This window comes from Lipotes vexillifer, unplaced genomic scaffold (genome assembly GCF_000442215.2).
Source record: "Lipotes vexillifer unplaced genomic scaffold, Lipotes_vexillifer_v1.1 scaffold70, whole genome shotgun sequence".
NCBI lineage: Eukaryota > Metazoa > Chordata > Mammalia > Artiodactyla > Lipotidae > Lipotes > Lipotes vexillifer.
The window spans coordinates 1,938,407-1,964,216 of NW_006789896.1; the positions used below are offsets into that span (position 1 = coordinate 1,938,407).

The following is a 25,810-nucleotide window of genomic DNA, read 5'->3' on the forward strand; positions in this document are numbered from 1 at the left end:
GAAAGAGACAGTCAGCTGGCCCGGATGGTTTTATATTTAGCCAAAGGCCCAAAAGCCCGAGACTTGCAGGGAGATGAGGAAAAAGGGCTGTGAAGGTCTCTTACAGGGGTGGAGAGCTGCTGTAGTGTGAGGCAGGAGGGTGCGGAAAGAGGGACAGCCCAAAGGCCAGCTGGCCCAGGACAAGACTGAGCACTGCCATTCCCAGGGTCCCCGAGGCTGCAGCCCTCTGGGGAGGACTCACCAGGAGTCTTCAGTAGGCCAGCTCTGCCAGGGGTGGGCACCTGGAGCTCTGAGTGGCTGACCCGGAGGTCAGGGCCATCGAGGGGGCCTGGGTCATCCATCTGGCCTGCGGGGGAGGAAGCAATTTCTGCCAATACCTCCAGATCCTTCAGAATAACCTGGAGGAGAAAAGCAGAGGATGAGGGACAAGGACCTCTGTGCTGAGCTGTGGTTGGAGACGGAGAGCTCCCTCCAGGGGGTGGGGAGGGGTCTGCAGAGGGCGACGGGGCTGGTGAGAGCTGCCAAGACTGTGGCTCTAACAGTACTCAGAGGGTTCTGCAAAGGACATGGGCCGAGGAGAGCACAGACAGGCAGTGGACGGGAGTAAGTGCAGGAAGGAAGCCGGAGTCAAGGCCCGGGAGTTAGCTCTCCCATGACCACTCCTCTCTGGTCCCCAGGGTGCAGTCTGTGCGGTGTGTGCCCCAGGGCTCCGGGGCTGGCCAGGCCTCGATGTCGACCTGTGCAAGGGTCCAACAGTGCCCTCCAGGCCACACTCCTGGGGGTGCCGGTCATGGCCCAGCCCACCACCAGGCCACAGGGCAGATCCTTCTGCAGAGGTGACCCCAGGCCACCCACCACATTTGGGGTGTAATTCTGGTCTCCAGGACGGAGAAGTTTCCAACTTCTAGACACAAGGTTCAGTTCTCGGCTACCTCTGCGACATTCATACAAAGATGTGAGAGGCCCCCAGGGGAGACCCCACAATCCAAAAAGCCCTTGTACCTTTAGAGACTGTCTCCCCTTGCACACCACCCATCTCCTCTGGCTCCTCACCTGGCATCAGCAGCAAGCAGGGTGGTGCCTCACCAGGGTTGGGGTAGGGCACCGTTTGTGTGCGTGTGCGTGTGCGTGTGTGTGCGCGCGCAACTCGGTAACTCACCTGTCCCAGGTCCTCCAGCAGAGGGACCGCGCCTGTCCTAGCACAGGTGTACCCACAAGACTATCTCTAGCACCCAGCAGATGCCCAACAGGCACCATCCAATAGATGGATGACTGTGCCTGAGCCCCTGCCAAGAGCTACCACGGCAACCAAGGGCTTCAGTCCTGAGCCAGTGGAAGTAACGCAGAGCGCTGGCGGATGGGGCCCCGGTGGGTGGGCTGTGTGTGGCTTGACAGGCCAGCCATGGAACGTGGTGACTATACTCAAAATAAGGCTACTTCTGGGCTGTTAGTAAGATGATGAAAGTGTTCTGGAGTTAGACAGTGGTGATGGTTGCAGAACCTTGTATATATACCAAAACCCACTGAAGTGGATATTTCATTTATTTTTGGCTGTGTTGTGTCTTTGTTGCTGCGCCCGGGCTTTCTCTAGCTGTGGTAAGCAGGGGCTACTCTTGGTTGCGGCGCGCGGGCTTCAGTAGTTGTGGCACGCGGGCTCAGTAGTTGTGGCTTGCGGGCTCTAGAGAGCAGGCTCAGTAGTTGTGGCATACGGGCTTAGTTGCTCTGCGGCATGTGGGATCTTCCCGGACCAGAGCTCGAACCCATGTCCCCTGCATTGGCAGGCGGATTCTTAACCACTGTGCCACCAGGGAAGCCTGAATTGTATATTTTAAATGGGCAAATTTTATCTAAAAAAATAAAAGATAATGCTACTATCCTCTCTCCATAGCTTGAATGTGATCCTTGTCTCAATGCGAGTAACATGCCAGTGCCTCTTCCTACCCTGCCCCACTTGTCACTTCTCCTCCCGGTGTCCTCTCTGTCACCTCTGGCCCATCCATCTCTCCCAGCAGCACGGTGTGGTTGGCATGCAGTTTCCCCGAGAACCTGTTGCTTTGCTTCCTACCCTGCTGCACCCCGGTCCCATCCACTTTGGACATGGAACTCACGCACACAAACGCCACCTCCCATCTGTCCAACCTCGTCCTTTCCTTCGTCTCTCCGCTGACTCTCAGCACTGCCTGAGCCCTGCGCTGTGCTGGGTGCTGGGGCTGCAGATGAGTCAGACCTGCCCTTGCCACGGCCTGGCAGGCAGACCCACACTAGCCTGCCCTTCTGTGCATCGGTGTATGTGACTTCAGAACATGCTGACTGCTGGGCCTGCAGGGAATGGATCCATGCTGGCTGAAAGTTGTGGCTGCTAAGAACCCAGACAGATGGCAGGAGCAAGAGTGGCCCCTATGCCCAGGCCAAGAGCCCAGGGCCTGGGTGGGCCTAGGCCTGGAAGCAGAGAGGCCCAGGCCTCTGCTTCATCAAGGGAGGCCCCCAGAAGGCTGCCTACTGCAGCAATGGCAGAAAGAGGACACAGAGGGAGGAGGTGGATAGCGGAACAGGAAGCAAAGCAGCAATGGTGCAGCGCCGCACCACAGAGTAGCCCCTCCATCTGGCACATCCATCCAGGGAGCAGCAAGCCAACTGGGCCTCAAACAGCTAAACAGAGTTATGGGTTCCTAGTGTTTTACCCAAGGGGGCTGATGACATGTTCACACAAAAACTTCCACAGGAAAGCTCACGGCATCACTGCTCATCATAGCTAGGAAGTGGAGACAGCCCTAGGATTCTGACACCAATTCTGAGGTATGTCTTTATCTCACACCACCAGGCGATTTTCCGACACCAGCTGGGTATCCCACAATGCAACCCGATTCTGCCACTGTCTAATCTGGAGACAGTGTCAGAACCCACACGTTGGGGGCAGAGTCCTACAAAACTGCCCCCCAGAAGGCTCTCTTCGGATGTCAATCCTAAGTCCAGGCTGTCTGTCACCTGTGCTTCTGACTGCCCGGCTTTGGATCAAAGGTTCCCAGAACCCCCTCCTTAGGTTTAATTTGTTAGAGCAGCTCACGGAACTCAGAAAACATTTTTCTCATTAGGCCAGTGGTTTATTATAAAATGATACAACTCAGGGACAGCCAGATGGAAGAGATGCACAGGGCAAAGTATGGAGAAAGGAGCACAGAGTTTTCATGCCCTCTCCAGGGTCGACACTCTCCCTGAATATCCGACCTGGAGGCTCTCCAAACCCCATCCTTGTGGGGTTTTATGGGGGCTTCATTACATAGGCACAACTGATTAAACCGTTGGCATTTGGTGATTGATTTAATCTCAGCCCCTCTCCTCTTCCTAGAACTGGATGATGAAAGACATCTTTACTGCTCTCTTCAGTTAGGAAATTACAACAGTTTTAGAACCTCTTTGCCAGAAACGAGGAAGACCAAATATATATTTCTTACTATATACATATACAATACCACAAACCCAAACGTACATCAACTGATAAATGGATAAAACAGAACGTGGCATATCCATGCCATGGACTACTACTTGGCAATGAAAAGGAACAAATTTCTGATACCTTCTACAACAAGAATGAACCTTGAAAACATGTGCTACGTGAAAGAAGCCAGTTGCAAGAGGTCACATATAATACATTTATATGAAACATTCAGAAGAGACAAATTTGTAGAGACAGAAAGTAGGCTGTGGTTGCCAGGGGCCAGGGGGAGTGACTGTTAAGGGGCACAGGGGTTTCTTTTTGGGGTGTAGTATACTTTAAAAGTTTGAGATTTATGGTATGTGAATTTCATCTTAAAAAAAAAAAAAGAAGCCAAAGCCCCAAATCAGCAGCGTAATTCCCAGCCCAGGGGTACTGGCAGAGCAGTCAGCTCTTGCTCTGCCCACAGTTCGGGCTGGCGGGGCCTCACTCACTCCCCGTGATCTCACACTTGGCTCGGACTCACAGGGGAGCCGAGGGATCTGGGGGGCAACCTGTGTTTCTTTACATCTCATGGCATCTGCCAGCCCCACTGCACCCCTCGTGCCGACTATACCTCTGAACCACAGGCTACTCCTCTCAGGTCTGGCTGCACAGGTGGGCAGCAAATCCTGGGGGTCGAATGCTGTCATCGAGAAAAACTGCAAGGCAGCTGGGGCCAGGCCAGCGCTCGGCCAGACGTTGACCCCCATGAGGGCTGCAACGACCCACACCAGGTCCAGCAGGTACTTATTTCCCTAACAGAAAAGATGTTTGGGAAGAACCACCCTGCCTGAGAGGTCTGGCCCGTGAGATGTCCCCACCCTGTGAGTGGCCCCAGGGCTGGGCCATAAGAGGCAGCTGTCCTCGCTCCCAACTGGAGGTAATGCCCTCACTTGTCTTCAGTCTCATATACAGGCACCCGCTCAAGGCACCAGGGGGTCCACTTCAAACCCAGCTCTAGTCCACAAACCAGAGACCAATACGCTACAGAGGGCTTTGTGGTCACAATCCTGACCTCCAATCTTTTTTTTAAAAAATAAATTTATTTATTTATTTATTTTCATCTGCGTTGAGTCTCCGTCGCTGCGCGCGGGCTTTCTCTAGTTGTGGCGAGCGGGGGTTACTCTTCGTTGTGGTGCACGGGCTTCTCATTGTGGTGGCTTCTCTTGTTGCGGAGCACGGGCTCTAGATACATGAGCTTCAGTAGTTGTGGCTCATGGGCTCGGTAGCTGTGGCTCATGGGCTCTAGAGCGCAGGCTTAGTAGTTATGGCTCACGGGCTTAGCTGCTCCGCGGCATGTGGGATCTTCCTGGACCAGGGCTCGAACCCATGTTCCCTGCATTGGCAGGTGGATTCTTAACCACTGCGCCACCAGGGAAGTCCCCCTGACTTCCAATCTTGACCCTGCTCTTCAGCCACCTGACCCTGGACCAGTGAACATCACCAGTGGACCAGTGAACAACACTCGCCCCATCGCCCAGCATCTACTGCCGGGGACTGTGCTGGCTGGAGGAGATGCAAGGCTGCAAGGCTGAACTGGGCCCTGCCTCTGACGAGAGTGACCTTGGGGGAGACGGGCGGTCCTGACGCACTGATAAGGCAGCGCCTGTGCAACGGGAGCCAGCAGCTCGGCCTGAGGGGGGCTGGGAGGCTTCGGAAGTACCTGAGCCCCAGTTTGCCTGGGAACCAGGGGTTAGAGGAAGGCACGCAAAGCGTTCTCTTAACTAGCAGAAGCCTTTCATGGACACAGGGCCAGACCCCGTGGCACATTCCAGGAAACTAGGCTTCGGCCCAGCTCTGGAGTGGGGTGTGGGGCTGGTGCAGAGATCAGGCGGAAGCCACAGGCAGGAGCAGGTCAGCAAGAACTAGGACCCTGGGGCTTCCCTGGTGGCACAGTGGTTGAGAGTCCACCTGCCAATGCAGGGGATGCGGGTTCGTGCCCCGGTCCGGGAAGATCCCACATGCTGCGGAGCAGCAGGGCCCATGAGCCATGGCCGCTGAGCCTGCGCGTCCGGAGCCTGTGCTCCGCAACGGGAGAGGCCACAACAGTGAGAGGCCCGCGTACCGCAAAAAAAAAACAAAAACAAAACTAGGACCCAGGCAAAGAGACAGGTCTGAACTTGGTTCTGCAGGTGATGTGGGGGCTCAGTTTCCTCATATGTGCCAACGGGGACTCGCCCTTGCAAGGCTGTTGTGAAGATTACAGGAGATACTTCACGCACTACTGTGCTGAGATGTTTGGTGCCACAGCCGAGCTTGGTCAGTGGCCCTGGATCAGGGACTGGGCAGGAACAGCGGCGCACACATCGAGGCCTTTCGATTTCATCTCTGCACCAAAGAGAGTCTGCATCGCCCATCTCTGTACACCTCCTCCTGCTCCACTGGAGAGCACAGCCAGCAAAGCTGCATTTTGAATTCTCATTTCTCACTTCGCATTTTGAATTCTCTTATTTTAGAAAGTTTAACACCAAATGGCAAATGAATGCAAATTACACTTCAATTGCACAATTAAGGCTGGAAATGTCGTCTACAGGTTCCTTCAGTAATCCTGGCCACGCCTCAAGATCTGTCTCTGGTCCCCGGGGGGCTAGAGCCAACAGACAGCCCCACTGTCTGCTGTACACACACACACACACGCACGCACAGCATCCTTCCTGTCCCGTACAGTGGGAGCCCCCTTTAAGTGGGAGTCACAGAACACACCATCAGCTCCTTCAGCCTCCAGAGCAAGGGGCTTGAAAGGGGCTATCAAAATGGAGGGCAAGGAATGGCCTTTAGAGCAGAGTGGGGAGTTGGTGGGGACCCGCTCCTGGTTCCGAGGCCCATCAGGTCCAGCCACTGACTCTCCCCCAGCCAACCAGCAAAACCACTCAGTCCAGGTGCTGGACTTGAGGCTACGGAACCACAACCCTGACGCAGGCCTAGGCTGGGACTCTGCCTCTGCCTGGGGAGTGAGGAGAGGCTGCAGGGAGCAACGCCAACAGGGGGCCTCGGACAGAGCAACAGAGACCACGGAGGAGCCGCCCTCCAGCTGGACCGGGCTTTGAGTGTCTGTGCCGGCCAGGGCGTTAGAGCTCCCCTCCCCTGGAGACCTTGCAGCCCTTGGCTTGAGGACAGGAAGCTTGGGGAGAAGGACACGGTGATCTCAGCAGAGCCTCGATCACGCTCACGGCCTGGACGAAAGGCCGAGAGCTATAAACGCACTGCCCGGCCTCTAGAAACGCAGAGCCAGTCCCCCTTCCAGAGAGCGGGCCGGCTGGGCTCATGCCTGCGCTGGCCTGTGGTCCTGGCTCTGAGGACGGGAAAGGCTCAAAGAAGCAGGAGGAAGCCACACCAATTAGTATGCGCTACACAGCTTTTCGCAGAATGAATATAAAACACTTGTGCTTTCTTTCTGTGTGAGAGAAAGAAGGGGGGAAAGAGAGGGAGGGGAAAAGGTTACAAGAAAGCAATATTCTGCAGGAGCAGGAGTGCCTGCCGTCACCACGGCAACGGGCTGGGGGGGTGGGGAAGGCACATCAGCTGGTCCCCGGTCCCCGAGTGAGCTGGCCATCGATGAAGTGAAAGGGTCGGTGGCAAATGGGTAAGGAAAACATTTGACAAAGCAACTCTGAGGGGAAGGTGGCAGAGGCGAGGGGGAAGGGGTGTCACACCCTCCATGGCTTGGGGAGCAAAGTTAGGAAGCCACGGGACTCCTGAGAAAAGCCTTCCTTCTAGGAGGTCACCTGACAGCAGCTAAGGGCACAGTTCAGTGTGGGAGGGGAGTCATCGTCTGGATGGACCACGGCAGGCTGTCACCCCCTGCATTCCAGTAGGCCAAGGACAGTCTCCCGGATGGTGACTGTTCCCTCCTTCCCTTTTTGGTCCATCCAGGCGCTCTCTGTTCCAACACCTTGTCCACAGACCAGCCCTGGAAAACCGCTCGGGGCGGAAGGCTCCCTCCCCGCTCCGCGAGGCGTTCCTGTTGCTCCTTCGCCACCTTGGGAATAGCTGGAGACCCAGAGCTTTGCAAGGTCAAGGCTTTCTCTAGGCTTGCAGGCCCATCCTCTTCTCCTACCAAGACTCCTGAACATGAAGTCCCAGATGAAGCACCCAGCAGATATTGAATAAATTCTTGCTGACCTGCAGTGCCGGGCAGGAAATGGAAGATGGATGGTTCTGGACAGCTTCTGCCAGGGGGATAGCTGGAAAAGCCTCCCATTTCTCTACTCACTTATCTCTAAGAAGCTTTCTCAAGTTTGGCTAGGCCACTGGTCAGCTGATTAGGCCCCAGATGTCAACTGGCTCAGCCTTCCAGTCCCATGAGGGAAGGAAATCCCCAGGGTGGGCCCTTCCCAGTCCCAGCCAGGAGGAGGCCGCAAGAGTGTTTCCAAGTGATGCACTCGGGCTGGCAGGAGAGGTGAATTCAGGCTGAAGGTCCTGGAGGCTGAGGTCTGCGGGCCACTGCCATCTGATGCCTCTGTCCAGAGCAGTGGGGCTGCAGGGCCATGCCTGAGAGCTGGATCAGGTCAGGCCACTCCTTATTCTTGGGAAGTGGAGCTAAGAGTAAATGAAGAGGCACCGAGGCCAGGCATCCACAGGAAGCCTTGGGGCCTTCTGCTTCCTTCCACACGGAAGCCTGTCCCCTTCTTTCACAACGGGTACAGCCCAGCAGGCCAAGGCCTCCTGAGTTCCTGACACCTATAGAATGGCTCCTGCGGCTGGTGGAATCAGCCAGAGAACTGACTCTAGGAACACAGGCCGCCGTCCCCAGGAAGGGTCCCCTGGGGGAGCTGAGGGAAGGTCAAAGGATCTCCACAGGCCCCGCAGCAGTCAAACTATGGAGCTCTAGGTGATGGCACCTGGCACTAGCCGGCACTGGAGCTGGAAGCCCCTGCCCTGGACACAGAGCAAACCTAGGCTGGAGAAAGCAGCGACCAGGCTCCAGCCTGGCCCAGCACAACCCAGCCCAGGAGGGAGCGGTTCTCCCAGAAAAGCTTTCCGCTGCAACGGGGTCAGAGCAGGCCATGCCCAGCACTCTTGGGAGGCGGGTCCCGCAGCCTTGCAGCCCTGCCTTCCGCAAGGAAAGCACTGCCAAAAAGAACACTTAGATTTGGGGGTGGGGGAGGACTGCTTAGGCTTAGACCTATTTTCCCACTGAGAAAACTACGCAGATTAAAACCTTGTATGGCTTGGTAAAGCAAAAACAACTTAAAAAAAAAAAGGATTATATCTTGGTTTGTTGTCTGACTTTGAAGCATGCCCTTAGGAATCAGGATTGCTTTCTTTTCTTTCTTTCTTCTCTTCTGCTTTTAGTGAAGTTTGAAATGTGCCATACATGCCAAAGGCCAGTACCTACTGCTTATTAAGTTCCACAGTGACAGCACAGCGTGGGTTCTGGCAGCCTAAAGCCTTCCAGCCTCCATCCCTTTGAGGGGAGAGGAGGGGAAGGCCAGCCTGGGGTGAGACAACTTGGACACCAGTCCCCCCCGCCCCCTGCCCCTTTTCTCCTACTCCCAGGGCTTCTTGCTGAAGCCAGCCATCGCTCACTTGCATCCCAGAGGCCCTGACCAGTAGGTGCACCTCCAGGAGGTAAATTCTCCCCACAAGCCAGACAGGGAACAGGCAAGGGGCCGGCCACGCTGCGGGCAGCTCGGGAGCAGTGTGCACACTGTTATAGCTCAGTTACCAGGCGATGAGCCGAGGGGCCGCTGTCTCCGGGGCACCAGTCCATGGCAACCAGGAGAGCAGCGTGGGGCTCCCCGGTCTCCTGCCCACTGCCAGGTCTCCACTTAATCGCAGCGTGCTTGCAAGCCAATCAGCTCTGGTCCGAGGAGGCAGAACCAGGCCCCAGCAAGGGAGGGAGGAGGGTGGGGCAGGCCGCAGTGGGGTCAGCTCATCACCTGCCCCACCCTGTCTCTTCACTTGCTCATGAAATGTGTCTGGGCACCTCCTATGTGCTGGACACAGCCTCTGTCCTCATAGAGTGTGACAAGGGCTGTGAGAGGGTCTGAGGGCACAAAGTGCTATGATGACACAGACGGGGACCTGGCCGGCCTTGATGAGCAGGAGTGGGCAGCGTACGTAACAAATAAGGCCTCGTGGATTCACGGAGCATCAAGCCGAGATCCTGACCTAGTTACTTCACTTCCCTGAGTCTGTTTCCACTTTAGTAAAGTGGGGACACAGCAGAACGCACCCTCGAGGGGCTGCTGTGGAGACTGACTAAGACCACGCCTGCTGGGTGATGCCCAGCACAGGTCTGGTGTGGAGCGAGCGTTAGGTACACTTCCTGTCCTCAGCATCTCTAGCAACCGGAACTCCCCGCCCCATCTGTGGGCCTTGCAAACTGCCAACAGGAAGATGTCAGGGAAATTTAGTTGATTCAGCTTTGGCCATCTCTGGAGGAGAAGAAATCGACACACATCTTGTGAGAAATTCTGACTTCTGAAGATGCCGCAAGTGGGCTGTGGGCTGTGGGGTAAAAACAGGGCCCCTGGCCTGGCCACCACCACAAGGTCTACGGAGAGAGGGCATCAGGGCTGAGAGCTAGAGGCCTGGCCCCCAGCCTCCCAATAGGATCTTAGGATGATCTGTTCTCAACCAGAGACAAGCATCAAAGTCGTTGCGGGTTGTGGAGAATACCAGCGCCCAGGCCACGAGGCTGCACCTCAGAAAACAATTCAGGCGGTCTGGGCTGAGGCCCAAACAGCCGGATTTTAAAAAGCTCCAGAGAGGGGTCCCTGGTGGTCCAGTGGGTAAGACTCTGCGCTCCCAATTGAGGGGGCCTGGCTTTGATCCCTGGTCGGGGAACTAGATCCCACACGCACACTGCAACTAAGAAGCCCGTGTGCCACAACTAAATATGCTGCATGCTGCAACGAAGATCCCTCATGCTGAAACTAAGACGCGGTGCAGCCAAAACAAACAAACTACCTATTAAAAAAAAAGCTCCAGAGGATTCTGACAGTGGCCCTGGTGTGCATGGCTCCCTGTGGGACTTCTGTTGGGTTGCTGGACTTTGACCTTTCTAGGTGAGGTGAGTGATCACTTCCTGAGTTCAAGGAGAGATGGGCTGTGGCAGGTGGTCTGCTCATCCCTGGGGGCCAGTCGGCCTGTAGCTCGGCTCTCTGGGAGCCCCCAGCCCTGTCCAGGGTAAGACGGTTCGCAACCGGCTCCCCTTTGCGGACTCCCTCCTGTGCCGCCCAGCCCTACTTCGGGAAAGCAAACCTCCCCTTCATCTGCCCTTCTCAGTCCACCCTCGCCTTCACCAGGAGCCCCCTGCCCAACTCAGGTGCTCCAGTTACGGTGCAGCTCTGGGTCCTCACTTGCCCATCAGTGGAGGGAATCCAGACAGAGATGAAGACTGAAAACCCTCCCGGCACACAAACCTGCCTTCCTAGAGCAGGTGATGGCGGCCGATGGCAGGTACTGTGGGTCCCCCCTTACCTGAGGGAGGCTGATGCGGGGCAGTGAAAGCACACAGTGCAGAGATGTGGAAGGATGAGAGCAGCAGGCCTCCTCACAGGCTCAATTCTGGGACTGAGACCACGCGCCCCTCTCCCCTGCCCCCTCCACAGCAATCGTCTGCGTCAAGGGCTCACTGCAGAAGACCTCCCAGGACCTCTAGCGCTGACGGCGGTGCCTCTGCTGGGCCGTGGGGGCCTGGGGTTACCCATCCCTGTGGCTTGTGACTAGAGGCCTGTGTCTCTGCCTTGCTGGCCACAGCTTTTCTCCCTGCTCATTACTTCCGCCCCTCTCATTTTCTCTCCAAAGCCTCCAACGGAAGCCGCAGGGTCAGCCCCAGGGAGAGCTGAGTGGACCAGCCCCCGGAAGGCTGCAGCAGGAGAGGGTTCACACCTTCCTTGTTCCGGCTGTCTGTGCTGTGGCCCAGCTCATCTCTCCATGTGAGGTGGGCTCTCGGCGAGAGGAACCAAGTTCTTGGCCCCTGACATCTCACCCCTCGGTTCTCCGGGCTGGCATCTGACCTGATCGTGTGATCTGACTATAAAAAAATCTTCGAAATTGAAGCGGGGTTGGGGGGGCGGGTAGTGGAGGGGTTGTTTTTGTTTGTTTTGGAGAGTGGATGGAATGAAAATTGGAGTGAAATAAAAACTGAGGCAAGGATATGAGAAGGAAAAACAAGCCCCATTCTTACGGAAAACTGTCCACTTTTGAGCAGGCCGCATTAGTATTCCAGGCAGTGGAGTCAGGACCACACAAAGTCAGAGCTGGAAGGGACTAACACGATCCAGTCCAACCGCAATTTAGGGAGGGAAATGGAGGTGAGGAGATGCCATGGACTTGCCCGGTCCCACGGGGAGAGTGGGCAGCGTGGAGCAGAGGCCTGTCCTCCTGTTCTCCACCCAGGCTGCTTCCACACTGCCCCTCAGCCGTCCCTGCCACTGGCCCATTCCTTCTGGATGGGGCCCTGGGTTGGGTGAGCAGCCCCGGGGCAGCCCGATGGGGCAGGTCAAAGTCAAGTGCGTCCAGACTGAAGAATAAAGCGCACCCCACCCCGGCGGCACTCATGCTGTGCAGCGAGGTGAGACCTCCTGTGGGGTTTTAGATGTTCTGGAATCAGACAGAGCTGACTTCCAATTCTGGCTCCCGGCAGTGTGACCTTGGGCAAGTTATCATCCTCACACCTGAATTTTGTCTTATGTCAAACTGGGGATAATGAAAACCACTCCAAGGTCACCAGGCAGATTCCTTAAGGCAACAGATGCGATGCACTCTGACCAGCGCAACTACCCCGTAAACTGGTTTCTGCCTCTCCTTCTCCCAGACATGTGGCGTCCGGCACACAGCAACCAGCACGGTTTCCAAAGGACGCCAGTGCTGGGGGCGTCAGACAGGCCATCACTGGCTCTCTAAGCTGCTGTCAGTTACAGGGGCCTCTAAATAAGTGGCAGCCCTCATTTCTGGGGCAGACACTGAGGGATGGCCAATTTCCAACAGAAGGCCCTCCTTCCCGAGGGCAGGAGAGCACAGCCCGTCATGCTGGAACGTGAGTCAGAAGAGGAACCCATGGGGACTGGCACCTCCCCACCACCCACAGGGCACAGATCTTGGGTATGGGTCATCCCCCAACGCAGAAGGCTCTGTTGCCACCAACTAAATCCCTTTACAGCAGAGAGATGAATCCCTGGGCCCAACTGGCCGACCCGCCAGACCATAGTGACAAGGGCTCCTGGGGAGAGGAAAAGTTGAGGGAGTGCTTTCGTGGACCGGGTGGGATGAGGGATGGAGAGGGAAAGGGACATGATGGGACAGCAGGGCTGCTGCTCCTCGAGGCAGAAGAAGCCAAAGGCAGCCTCGCCCCAAGTCTGCGCCGGGGGACTGGGCTCAGACCGCCAGTCAGCAGCAGCAGCGGCAACAGTCGCAGCGCAATCCCAGAGCCACTCTGCCCATCCCTTATACCGGCCTCGGCCCGTTTCTCTTTGGGGCGACTCAGCGTAGCCCCGCAGAGCTCTCTCTTTTGAGAGATTTGAGAACCTCTTCCGCTCCATTTCTCCTGGGATCTGGACCATGAAAACAAATGAAATCCTCTCCCTGTCCCCAAAAGCCCACCACCCTCAAATATAGCCATGTCTGTTCCCTGGTAACACCCCTGCTGGTGAGGGTCCCAGTGCCCCGACACAGCGTGGGTTGATGGGCCAAGTCTCGCACCAGAGAGAAGAGCTGACGGCCCCCACTTCCCTCAGGACTCAGCAGAGGGCGGGGCAGCTCTTGCGCTCCTGCCCACAGGTCTGGACACTTCTGAGATGTACCATGGGGTAGAGGACAGGGAAGGCACTGGGCTACTCTGGACTGGGGTACATCACTGCTCCCATGGGGGACTTTAAGTACCTTTGTTAGATGCCCCCAGATCACTTCTTAGACCCGGCCTCCTAGTCATGGCTGTATGTCCCACTGGGTGTGACAGCCAGACCACACTCTCCATGCAGTTAATGGATTCCAGAGTTAGAAACTCTACCACTGCCGTGAGTAATGCCCTCACTAACCTACCTTCCAAATTTTCTAGAATTTGAACACATAAGCCATAAACTCCCATCCACAATTTCTCTTCATAGTTACTTTACAACTAGGGGAGGGGAAAGAGGGGCGGACTTCTCCTGGATTGAGAATGTCTGCTCTAAGGTGTTAGGGACACACCAGCTCCGAGATGTTGAGAAGCCTCTGGGAGGCTGCCTCTGGTGGCCCCAGTAGGTGTGCCCCTCTGGATCTCAATGGAATCAGCAAGAAGCTGTGGCAGTGAGAGGCCCCAGTGCAGGTCCTCTGCTGCGGGTGCCATTTCTCCTCCTTCCCTTGGACCCGGGGCAGCCAGCTGGGAGCCCCTCCACCGGCGACACTGCAACACAGCCCACTGACGATGGGCTCCCCGCTCTGGGCAGCACCATCTCAGGGCTGCTGGGGGGCTGATAGAGGGGGAGAAAGCACAGGATGGGGTACCGGTCCTGCTGCCTTCCTCTTGGTTTTTCTGTGACCTGGAAATGGACGATGAACCCCCAACAGCCCCACCTACTCTGGCCATCTGCAAAGGGCCTGTGTGGTCCTAGAGACAGGCAGGGAAACAGGACCTGCTTCCATTCCGGCTTCTGCTGCTGAAACTGAGGCAGGAAGGACGTGGGGCAAACATGGAGCCCACCTTCCTGATTTCAGTGTGTGTCTCTGCCATTTTCACAGAAATTATAACCAGCGTCAGAGGAGCTAACGTTTACCATGTGTTTACATGTGCTGCGTCCTGTGCTGAGCATCTGACATTCTCCATCTCATTTAATCCTCACAACAACCTGGGTGGGTGGCTCCACCATTACTTTCGGTTTTCAGATAAGAAAAGCGGGCTCAGAGAGGCTATGTAATTTGCTCAAGGGCAACCAACTTTTTTTTTTTTTGGCCCCACCATGCAGCATGGGGGATCTTAGTTCACGACTAGGATAGAACCTGTGCCCCCTACAGTGGAAGCGTGGAGTCCTAACCAACTGGACTGCCAGGGAATCCCCCAGCCAACTATTAAGTGGCAGAGCCAGGACCAGACTCCTGGACAGCCTGGCCACTGGGCTGCACTGTCACTTGGGAAAAAATATTACCAGAAAGGAACGCCCCTCAAAGTCACAACAAAATTTTAAATACTGAAAGTAAACTTCATAATGAATAAGACCTACAAAAAAGACCTCGAAGCTTTACAAGATGAGTCAAATGGGGACAAGCCCTGCTCCTGGGAAGAAGAGTTCAACAGAGCGAATTGCCAATTTCCCCCTGAAGAACTTGGGGTGATGCACAGGTTGTTAGGAAGGGCCAAGATCAGACCAGGAGCTTTACTCTGTCCCTTTAAACAGTGGTCTATGAGGCATGTGCAGACATCATTGGCCCTTTGCGCAGGCTGGAGCGGTTAGGCTCTTGCCCATGGTCCACGGTGAGGAGGGGTTAGAGCTCCTGTGATTCGAGCTCAGGTCTGGTGGCTGGCTGTCTGGGATGCTACATTCCCTTGGAGGGGCACCAGACATCCTTCCAGGTCTCTTCTAGACTGAGACTTTTTATTTTTAATTCTACATATTTTTTTCTTTAAAGCAGATTCTGTTTTTTTGAGAAGTTTTAGGTTCACAGCAATACTGAGCAGAAGGTGCAGAGATTTCCCACGTACCTCCTGCCCCTGCATGCGCACAGCCTCCCCCTTATCAGTCTTCCTCACCACGGCAGAGCATCTGTTACGATCGATGAACCTACGCTGACACATCAATATCCCCCGAAGTCCATAGCTGACATGAGGGTCCACTCATGGTGTACATTCTGTGGGTTTGGACACATGTATAATGACACGTACCCACGATTACTCGCTGAGGATTTTTTTTTCTTTTTTTTTTTTTGCTGTGCCGCATGGCATCTTAGTTCCCTGACCAGGGATTGAACCCACAGCCCCTGCAGTGGAAGTGAGGAGTCTTAGCCACTGGACTGCCAGGGAAGTCCTCGCGCCCCACCCCCCCCCGCTGAGTATTTTAAATCCAGGTTAGGAGGCAAGTTGTGCTTGAGAGTAAGATGAGGATGAGGAATTACCAAGCCACCCCCTCCCCCCACCCCCCTGCAACCGAGCCAGCCGCACCACCAGGAACGTGGAGAAGACCTATCCTCTGTGGGCTCACGGGCAGAGCCCGCCCCAGCAGCTGCAGGCTCGGGAGGCAGCGACAACTGGCATCTTCCGGGCAGGGAAAGAAGCAGCCCCACCTCCCACCAGGGTCCAGCAGGAAGCTCTGTGCACGTGCCATGCATTCTGCGCTGTTGAATCGGGGTTGCATTTTCACTTAAAAACAAGTCATTGGATCTCCAGCTAATGGGAGGATTTCTACTCCAGTGCCAAGAATATTAATTTGACACCTGCAAATTCTTTCTGACAAAAGGGATTTTCAGATAAAGTCTGCAAGGAGCAGGCGGTACTGAGGAAACAGCCGCTTATCCTGAATAAGGTAAAGCGGAGACAACCTGAGGATGCCAGACGGGTGTGGACTACCAAGCTGTCACTGGAGTGGGGGGAAGGGGAGGCGGACAGAGAAACAATGGCACACAAGACACCCCAGTGAGGCCACGTGCCAAGGGGACTGTGGAACATGGTGGTGGTGGGCAGAGCTAGGTCTCTTTGGCTCTGTCCCTCCCTGTGCCCAGCTCTTGCATCATTAACACCTGGGTACACTCTGTCCCCCGGGGGCCAGTGGCTCTCACCAAGGGTAATGGGCACGTGGGTGTATCACAATCATCCTGGGAGAGGAAAACATTTGCAACATACATGATAAATGGAATGTCCCCGATATACAAAGAGCTCCTGTAAATCAATAAGGAAAGTGGACAAAGGGTCAGGGGGCTGAGAGAGAACTTTTTCGGAATACACACACCCCTCTCCACACCAGACTGAGAGAACTCTTCTCAGGAACTTGTGGAACAAGAGAAAAAGGCATATGGGGATGACGATATGACTAAACACGAGCTGGGGTTCTGATGTGGGCTGTCAGGGCCACAGGTGGTGAAACACAGGCATGGTGGTTAAGTGACTAAGAGGACGGACTTTGGAGTCAAAACAGATTCGGTTCTGAGTTTGGCTCCACCACTCCCTGGCTGTGTGTGCAGCTTAACCTTACCTCCCTCGGCTGTGTTTTCTGAACTGTAAAATGGAAATGATAACAGTATTTCCCCCACAGAACTGTTGAACTTTCTCTAGATACAAGAGCTAAGGGGTCTAAGCACAGTTCCCGGCACTGTAACGACATCACACAAGTCAGCTGTTACAAATGGGCTAACCTGTGCCTTGAGACCCTAGGCTGGATGTAGGGCCCTGCGTAGGGTGGGCCACAGTTACATTCCATCAGCAAGGGGGCTCTGTGAAGCCCTCCCTAGGAAGGGGCCTCTCCCCACCAATCTGACTGTGGTCCAACTTGACTAGATGGCCTTTCAGGGTCTTGCACCCCAGGGAGCTCCAATCTGAGATCAGGGCTGTGCCTGGAAGTATTGGGATATTCTCACAGACAGCACTTCCTAGATACCCTGGAAAGGAAGCTCACTTCAGGAGAAGAGGGACTTTGCCTTGTTCATGGCTGTATTTCCACTGCCAAGTACGCTGTACCCTCTCAAGGTCACCAGATTCAGCGGGGGCCATTCGGGGACGCGATTCTGGTGAAGAACCAGGATGCGGCAAAACCACAACTTGCCACTGATACTGAGGTCCTTAAATCCCTCCCCTGGAGAGATGGGAAAGCAGGGACGTTCACGGCTGTTAGAGGAGCACCCTCCCGCCTCACCCACCTCTGGTCACTGTCCCCAGGAGCAGCTGCAATCCCCTCCCCACCGGAGGCCCACAAGATGGGCCCCAAAGCCCCACAACACCTGGCACTTCAGTAAATCGAGCTCCCAGAGCCGCAACCTGAACAGAGCTGTTTCATGGACTGCGTCTCCTCCGGCTCCCTTCAAATGCACACGCACGCAAAGACCAATCGCAAGCAAAGAAGGCTGGATGGGCTTAAACGACTCCATTTAAAGGACTGAAAACTCAGCTGCTTCCACTGCAGTCCTCGGGAAGGAACCAATCAGCAAAGCGATTCTCTCCCTTTTTGTATTGAAATGAGGGCCGTGACTGTGCAGTGAGTCAGTCCTAACTCAGGCAGAACTGGGCCACGTCCACCTGGGCCTCACAATGCAGCGGTGGTGGGGGAAAGGGGGTGGTGGCGTGTGTGTGCACACGCGTGTGTGTGGTGGACAGGCAGGAGGGGACACGGGCAGACTCCCAGACCACCTGCTTTGAGTTTTCTGGAAGTGCAGAATCCCTGAGAGGACCTAGAGGTGGACACCTGCCTGTCTGTATCTCTCTTCAGCTCAGGTTCAGGGAAGCAAAGTCAGGCTGCAGGACAGCTGCCCTGGGCTCCACACAAGCCTGGTACCAGCCCGGGAAGGGCCGAGGCGCCTCCTGCCACGGGAAGTCATGAGCCACGTCCCTCTCCCTCTTTCCCCCACCGCGCCAGCCCGTCCGCTCTTCGTTCCCGCTGGGCAGCTGGGAGGTCGGCAGGTGCGCGCGAGCCCGCTGCCTCACCGAGCCCACAGCTGCCCGGAGCCCCGAGGAGGGAAGAAGTGGGGAGGAGACGGGTGGGTCAAGGCGCCGGCCGCCAGCGGCCAACACACAGCCTGGAGCTGGTACTGGCGGAGGGAAGGGATGCTACCCCGGCAAATGGCAACACCCAACTACAAATCCTGCCCCTTGGCTGGGCAGCAGGGGAGTCCTGGTGAGGAAGTCCACGGAACAGAACGCTGCCGGGAATGGCGTGGGGAGAGGTGCGGCTGGAGGAGCCCCTCCCCGACACGGCCGGATGCAGGGTCCTGCTCTCCCTGCCCCACTCTGAGACCCCCCCCACTTGCGGTTAATCCTGCTGCCTGGGACGGGACCAGCCTCTCCCTTTAACTTTCGGTGACCCCAACAGACGCAAAGCTTCAGGGTCCGATTTCAAACTAGAGGTCAAAATGAAGTCCAGCTGAAATGAATCACAACTGACGCTCCTTGAGTGCTTAGCGGGTGCCCAGAACAGCACCCGGCATTTTTCGTGGGTCATTTCGTTCTCACAACCCCGTGTGCTGTTACTACCCTGCCGGACAGAGAAGGAAACTGAGGTGCGGAGCTGGGCAGTGACTTGCCCAAGTTTGGGCAGCTAGGCGGGATGGACTTTGCCCTTGGGCTCCCCATCACCACTCTCCACGGCCTTCCAGGGACAAGGAGCTCCCCGCCGGACAGGTTTCCTCGCCAGTGCCCTGACCCAGCTCGGTCTTCAGAAGGGCCCACAAAGACAGCGTCCTTATTCCCAAAGCTGAGGGCAGTAAACAGCTTTTCCCTTAATGGATGCACCTCACCAGGTAGGAGGAATAGGGTGATTTCAGGGGTGTTGATTTACGAGAACAACAACAAAATGAGCACCCGTCAGCTACACAATCCCATCAAAAGGAGAGGCTGGCAGCCGGGGCACAGAGGAAGGGGCACTGGTGACCTACCTCGTCGGATTCATCTGATAACGTCTGGAGTAGGGTAGGGAAGAGGCTGTCTGTGTGCCGGAACATCTGGAGAGCAGAGAAGCAGGGACCCACGTGAGCTCCCCAACTGCAGGGAACACCTCCCAAACCCCCCTCAAGACACCGAAGGCTCCTCAGGCATCTGTCACTTCTCTCCTGGTCAGGGTTTCTCCAGAACTGCAACGACCAGAAGCCTACCAAGCACGGGCAGGCCCTCAAACTCCACCCAGAAGCAGCCACCTGGCTTGGAGGGCTGAGGGGCCCGGGGGCTCACCTTCCGGGGGGTCTTGATGTAGAGGTGGTAGAGCCACTTGAGGACAGCGATCCTGGTCATCATCCCGATGGCCATGTTGCTGAGGTGGCAGCTCAGAACCTGCACAATCCCGTCGAGGTGGAGGGTGACCGGGGCCCTCTCAGTGCTGTGGGTGAGACCAGGAAGGAGCCAGGTTGAAGCCCATCAGGCCCCCACCCCTAGAGCTGCAGACGCACCCTGGCCCCGCACACTGAGAAACGCACGCTCAGCCCGCTGTCCTGGGGCAGGACAGGGCACACACCATGCAAAGCGCTCAGAGGGCCCCTCTCCCTCTGCTCCCCTCCTCCCTCTCCAAGGTAGGAGGTCCAACAACCACGTCTGGGGAGGAAAGCCGTTCTGCCAGGCAGCTACCGGCTTCCCCTTTTTCTCTTTCCAGCACTAGCAGGCTTGTACCACAGAAAACCTCTCTGATATCAAAGAGCTCTGCCCTAGCAGACCTCGTGGTTGAAAGACTGTTTAGCGCCCTCGGGGCATTAAGTCCAGACCCTTTGTTGATAAAACAAAACCACCAAGTCCAGAGAGTCCAGGGGATGGCCCTGGTAACACCCCTTAAATCCAACAGGTCCTTCACCAGGCACCCAAAGAACCCTTCTCCCGTGAGGACAGGGATCGTGGCTCTTCACCTCATCACACTCCAGGGCACTCAGCACCACGTTTGGCCTGGTTGAGAGGCCTTGAGAGCTGCCTGTGAAGCTGTAACATTCTTGTTTGAGTTGGAAAAGAGGTGACACAGCCTCAGCCTACAGAATGGAGCTTGTTCAGAATGCCTTTGCTCCAGTGGGGCACAGGCTCCCCGCTTCCCTGGCCCAGAGCCCTGCTGGTCTCCAGGCAGAGAAAAGTCCCGCCAAGCAGCCCCGGGAAGGTTGGGTGCTGCTGGGACACTGACACTTAGCCCTCTGCCCAAAGCACGGTGTCCAGGCATTGGCCAGGGTTGTCAGGGATGGGGACGGCAAGGACAGAGGGCCTTAGGATGTCAGGCAGGGGCTCCTTTCCCCTCCGACGCAGGACACTATCGCTCGCCTGTACAAAACGGCCTTTCATGGTATTTCCAGGCTGCTCAATTATTCATTTGCATCAGGAACTCGATGCCTGTGCTTTCCCAATTCGCCTGCAGACTTCCTGAAGCTCATTTGAAGTGAATTCCTAAAGGACATGATCTTAGCTCTGTTAAGTGCTAAACGGAACTGCTGTTTAATATAGTTTGATGATTCCCCATGGTGCTCGTTTCGGGGGTGCAAGTGGGCACTTCTATCCTCTGGTGGTTAGAGGGGCTGGGCGTGTGAGTGAGCCTCTGGGTGGGGCTGCCAATGAGATCCCCCCAAGAGCCATATGTCTGGAAGTTCTGAGGTCTTCTGAGGATATTAGGCTATTGGTAGCCTAAGACAGATGCGGAAACTCCCCCACAGACAGACAAGTCCAGGGTGGCAAATGCAGCCTACCGGACAATCTCTTAATCTCTCTCACACTCACTGTCCAACAGAAACATAATGCGAGTCACATAGAGAATTTTATGCTTTTCGGTTTTATATTAAAAAGTAGAAAGAAAACAGGTGAAATTAATTTTAATGATACATTGTAATTAACCCAATATACCCCAAATGTCACTTCAACACAGAATCAATATAAATATCAATATACAGATTAGTAATAAAGCACATTATATTCTTTTTACGTCTGGAGTCTTTTAAACCCAGCGTGTCTTTCACGCCCTCAGCACCCTCAGCTCAGATGGACCACGGCGCACACACGGGGCAGCACATGTGGCAGGCTCTGCAGTGGCAGGCTGGCAGGCTATCCCAGGGCTTCCCAAGCATTTTCTTTTCTTCTCTGACAATTTCCTAGACACTCCTCTCCCTCCTCTGATGGCCAGGATTTACTGTCTAATCTCCAAGTTCCTCTTTTCCCCATAGCACTGGCCTCCTACTGGGCTCCTTCTGGGGTGCTCTGTAAGCTCTTCTCCTTGGGTGGGCAGGAACCCATGGCTGGAGACACTTCACATGCCTACCTGCAGCCCAAGGCCTTAACAAAGCGAGCTCAGAAAGCAGTGGGGAATGAACGGAAGCCCCTTCCCTGCCTGCTCTTTCCTGACCCCGTGAACCCAAGGTCTGCAGTGAGTCCCTTTCCACAGCAGGAGCTGCCACGTGGGGCCCAGGGTGCCATAAGTGCCCCATGTCTGGCAGGTCGCTGCCACATTCTTAGCTGAAACAGCCCTCAGGAAGGAGGCCTGGGGGACTCAGGGCTGCACTGATCTAGCACGGCTGTGTCCTGCTGGTGGGGAGGAAGGCAGTGCCAAACCCAGCTCCCCCATCCACCCTGCAGTTCAGGCCCAGTGGGGTGTATGAACCTTGCCGGGGTAGGGGAGACAAGATGACACACGGCTCTGATAACAGTGATGACGGCGATGGTACTCAAAACGATGATTACTCATGTTCTGCATAAATACTCTGTGCCAGGCATCATGCTGAGCTCTGTACCTGCACAGCCGCATTTACTTCCCTCAAGGGCCCTATGCCAGAAGCAATGTTGTTCCCATTCTGGAGACGAGGGAATCAGAGCACAGAGACATTAAGTAACCTCTCCTTGTTACACAGCTGGGAAGTGGCGGAGCTGGCAATCTGAATGCGAGCATCCGAGTCCAGAGTGGCCTCACCCACCGCATGGCACTGGCTCCTAATGGGCCGCACTCAAGAGAGTCCACAGCAGCATCATTTCCACGCGAGAGAGGACACTGGGGAAGCCTGGTGCTGATCTTTGTTTGGGGGGGTGGGTGCTCCAAATCCAAGTGGCCCAAATAGGATCCCAAGATGCCAAGGATAGACAGTCGCTCGGCCAGCCGGGCTCCTTAACTCACAGCGGTCCCGAGATACTCCTGGCCAGTTAAGCATCTCTACTGAGGGCAGAAATCGATGCCCGTTATGGCATCTCCCTCAGGTGGCACTCTGTTGGGGCCAAATAACAAAGGAAGGATTTCATGGAGCCGGTATGTAAACTGGCAGCACTGTGTGTGCTAACAGTCTCCGACTTTCCCCACAGCAGCCCTCCCCAGACACGGGTACCTTTGGACTGATGGTGAGGCAGGGGTCAGCTTCAAACAACCAAGAACTTCATGGCTGAAAGAGGCCCCATGGTTCACGTAGACCATGCACAGATGCACAGATGGTCAAAGTCCTTTGATGCACAGATGAGACAGTATGGGACCTGTCCGAGGCCATGAGGCATGGAGAACTCACTCCCTCAGCTGGAGACACTCTCCCTGGCTCCCACTTCCCTTGGCTGGCTGGAGGTGAAGGCCATGGGAAGCAGGCACAGCCCAGGGCACCAGGGAAAGGGAGGATAGATGACCCTGCCCGCCTCTGAGGGGACAGCTCTCAGCTGCTACGCCGGGTGGGTCGGCTGCTGTGTGCTGGGCTCCGCGTGTGCTCGGTGGGAAGCCGGGACTCTGGAACCTGGGCCCCTCCTAGAGCGGGCACGCTGCACCCTGTGCTCAGCTCCTGAGCTGCTGGGCTGGAGCCGGAGGTGCGCTCCCTCCGCCCTGGCTTACCTTACCCAGAAAGAACAGAACGGAGCTCACTCACAGTTTAAAACACATTTCTGCACTGGTTCCAAAATGTCTAGCCTAGTCACTCTTGAGGGCTTTTGAGTTATTTCAAGGTGTCTCCAAAACTCCATTTTCACGGAGCACTTTCTCATAAAGCATCTCATAATGAAGGTCTTACAAGTATATGTACTACGACTTCTAAACGAATGGCGCTACTGTGGCTATTAAAATATTGATTTATTGAATACAGCTTCTGATACTTCTAATACATCGTGATAAAATCCAGCGCTTCTCTCTGGGAAGCAGCACTTTATTTCTGTAATGTCTAACCCTTGTTGGCACTCATATGTTACGGCTCTAATCAAATTAGAACAAAGGTAAATCTAAAGGGGAACTGTTGCTGAATTCGAAGTTGTTTTTTATAAAAGATCTTCACTAATTCTTTCAATCAGCAGGTGCTATAAGTTGGGAAGCACTGGTTTCTAGATCTTTCTGCTTGCCTTATGCAGCCAGCTATACCAGAAGACCTGTACTAAATGTCCCTGATCCTCAGCGAGGCCCAGGGCTTCAGAGTAGAAGCTTGTGCCCATGGAATGCCTGTCTGGGGCTCCTGTATCAGGTCACAGGCCAACATGCAAAGCTCCTGCAACTCTCCAACTGTGACTAATGAAGCTCAAATGCGTGGGCCTGGGGGTCAGACAGACTTACTAGCCTGAATTCCAAGCTGGTCACTAGCTAGCTGAACAACTTTGGGCAAGAAATTAACCTCTCTGGGCCCGTATCCTCACTTGTAAAATGGAGATAATGACAAGGTTCTTGTAATAATAATTGTAGCTGAAGTATGTAAACTGCTTTCTGTGGGTGAGGCACCATTCTGTGCTCTTTACATGCTTTAATTCATTTAAGCTCCATACCACTACGGGGTGAGCAGATCATCACATCCAGTTTATAGAGGAGGAAATGGAGGCAGGGAGAGGTTAAGCTGCTTGCCCAGGGTCACACCGCCAGGCATGGTGAAGTCAGGATGTGCGCTCAGGCAGTGGGATTCCACGGCTCAGAGGATTCACAGTGATGAAGAACGTGCCTGGTGCACATAGCAGCATTAGACAGGGAGAGAAGGAAGGGGAGGGACAGAGAGAAAGAGGTGTATACTATTCTTCCTTAACCCTTCCCTCAGCTGCAAGCATGCTGCCTCCATCCCCCTTCCCCTGCCTTCCCAGGGAGTCCGGTTTCCAGCTCCGTATGCATTTCTCATGCTCTGGAGGGTGGAGGAACCCAGCCTCTGGTACCTGGAGCCCTTCCTCACTACGATGACCTCGTAGCCCGTGCTCGTTCAGATGGCTCTACCCTGTGGCTACTGTTCACCCTGGGCTGCCTGGGGCTTTCCCAGCATCTTGGGACCGAGGGGACATGAGGAGGGAGAAGAGGCTTATGCTCTTGGGTTGTCAGTTACTCTCCCTGTGTTTAGGTCCAAGTGAGGATTTAAAGATTAAAAAAAACGTTTGGGGTGCAAGGATTGGCTTCGAGGAGATCCCTGAACCCCTGAAAGTGTATTTAGAGTTTTGTGCATAAGGGAGAGGGCCCAGAGCTTTCATCAGATTGAGTGTCACCTCTCTGACAGTGTTCTGCCAGCGGGGGATGCTTCTCTGCCATGGGAGGGGACCCCAATTGGGCCGCTGCCCTAGGCTGGCCTGAACTTAGTAAAAGTGGCATCCATGGGCAGTGCCCTGGGGGAGCGGCGCATCTGGAAAACCACAGGGTGGGTTATGTTTCTCGGTGTCCCTGGAAGATGCCATCTTGCCCAAGCTCAGTCCCCCTCTGGCAGCACCAACTGGCGGAAGTAGGCACCCCACCCTCCTGTCCTCAGCTGCCGTCTCCAGTGGGTGGGGGGCCGGGCTCAGGTTCCACGACTCTGAAGGCCGCCCTCCTCTTTGGCATAGCTAGTGACTCAGATCGGCAGCTGCCGCGAGGAAACCTCCGTTCGAGGGAAACAAAGCACTAGATAATTTGTTCTCATTTGGTTTTTTAATTTCAAAGATAGGACTGGTGTTTGCTGCTGAACGACGGGTATAAATCAAGGCACTGGTTCCAGCCAGGTGGTTCCCGGCTGCAACACAGGAACCAAGGCCTCCTTCAGGCGAACGGACCACCGCCTCCCACGTGAGGCAGCGGGGTCGTGCCTGCCCCACAGGGCGGTCGGTTATGTCTGGTCTCTGCTCCTCCTGGACCTCCCCAACCCCCAAGGAGCATGATCATCCCCTCCCTGTGGCCTAGATTAGGGACAAGTCTGCAACAGGCCCTTCTGTTGCCAGTTTTGGCCCCCTCCCTCACCGATCCTCCCCGGTGCTGCCAGAGGGGCTTCTAAACCACAGGTCTGCCCCCCTCGCTCCCGGGGCCTTCAGAACTAAAGTGATTCCTCTACAGGACAGGCCAGTCCTGCTGCACCTCCATCCACACCTCTCCCCAGAGCTCTGGAATCCAATATCCAAAGCTGCTTCCTTAACCACTCCTGGGGGACGCTCAGAGCCGCCTGGAACCCAGCTCTCAATGGGCCCGTTCCTCCTTCTGCCCCTGCTTGGGAAATGATACCAGGATGCCCTGATCTGGCTCAAGCCCCAAATCTAGAAGTTCTTCTTTCCCTCACTTTCCTCCTCTCATGCCATCCCATCCCTTGGCAAATCCTGTCAATTCTACCTTCAAAACAGATCTCAAATCTCTCAACTTCCTCCATATTCTGCCGCCTCTTCAGTCTGAGCCTCTATCCTGTCTGACCGGGATGTGGCGGTGGCCCCCTGACCGGTCTGCACCCACCCGAGTCCCTCCTAAATCCATTCTCCACACAACAGCCCCGACCTCCTGTCCCTCCTCAGCCCTAAAGTGGAGATAATGCTACTACTGACCCCACGGGATTTAAACATCAGCAAAACCTAATGACGCAACACAAAGCGTTGGGCACAGCTGGGCCCCG

General features: G+C 55.4%; 1 protein-coding gene across 1 annotated transcript in view; it reads right to left on the reverse strand.

Annotated features, from left to right (window-relative positions):
• The window catches only part of VAC14 (VAC14 component of PIKFYVE complex), a 101,728-nt gene that overhangs the window by 48,709 nt on the left and 27,209 nt on the right, over positions 1-25,810 (reverse strand). The window contains exons 11-13 of the mRNA XM_007462963.1: positions 19,266-19,410; positions 18,974-19,039; positions 242-398 (exon numbers count right to left, since the gene is read on the reverse strand). Of these exons, the coding sequence (XP_007463025.1) occupies positions 242-398; positions 18,974-19,039; positions 19,266-19,410 (368 nt within the window). The remainder of the gene's footprint in view (positions 1-241; positions 399-18,973; positions 19,040-19,265; positions 19,411-25,810) is intronic.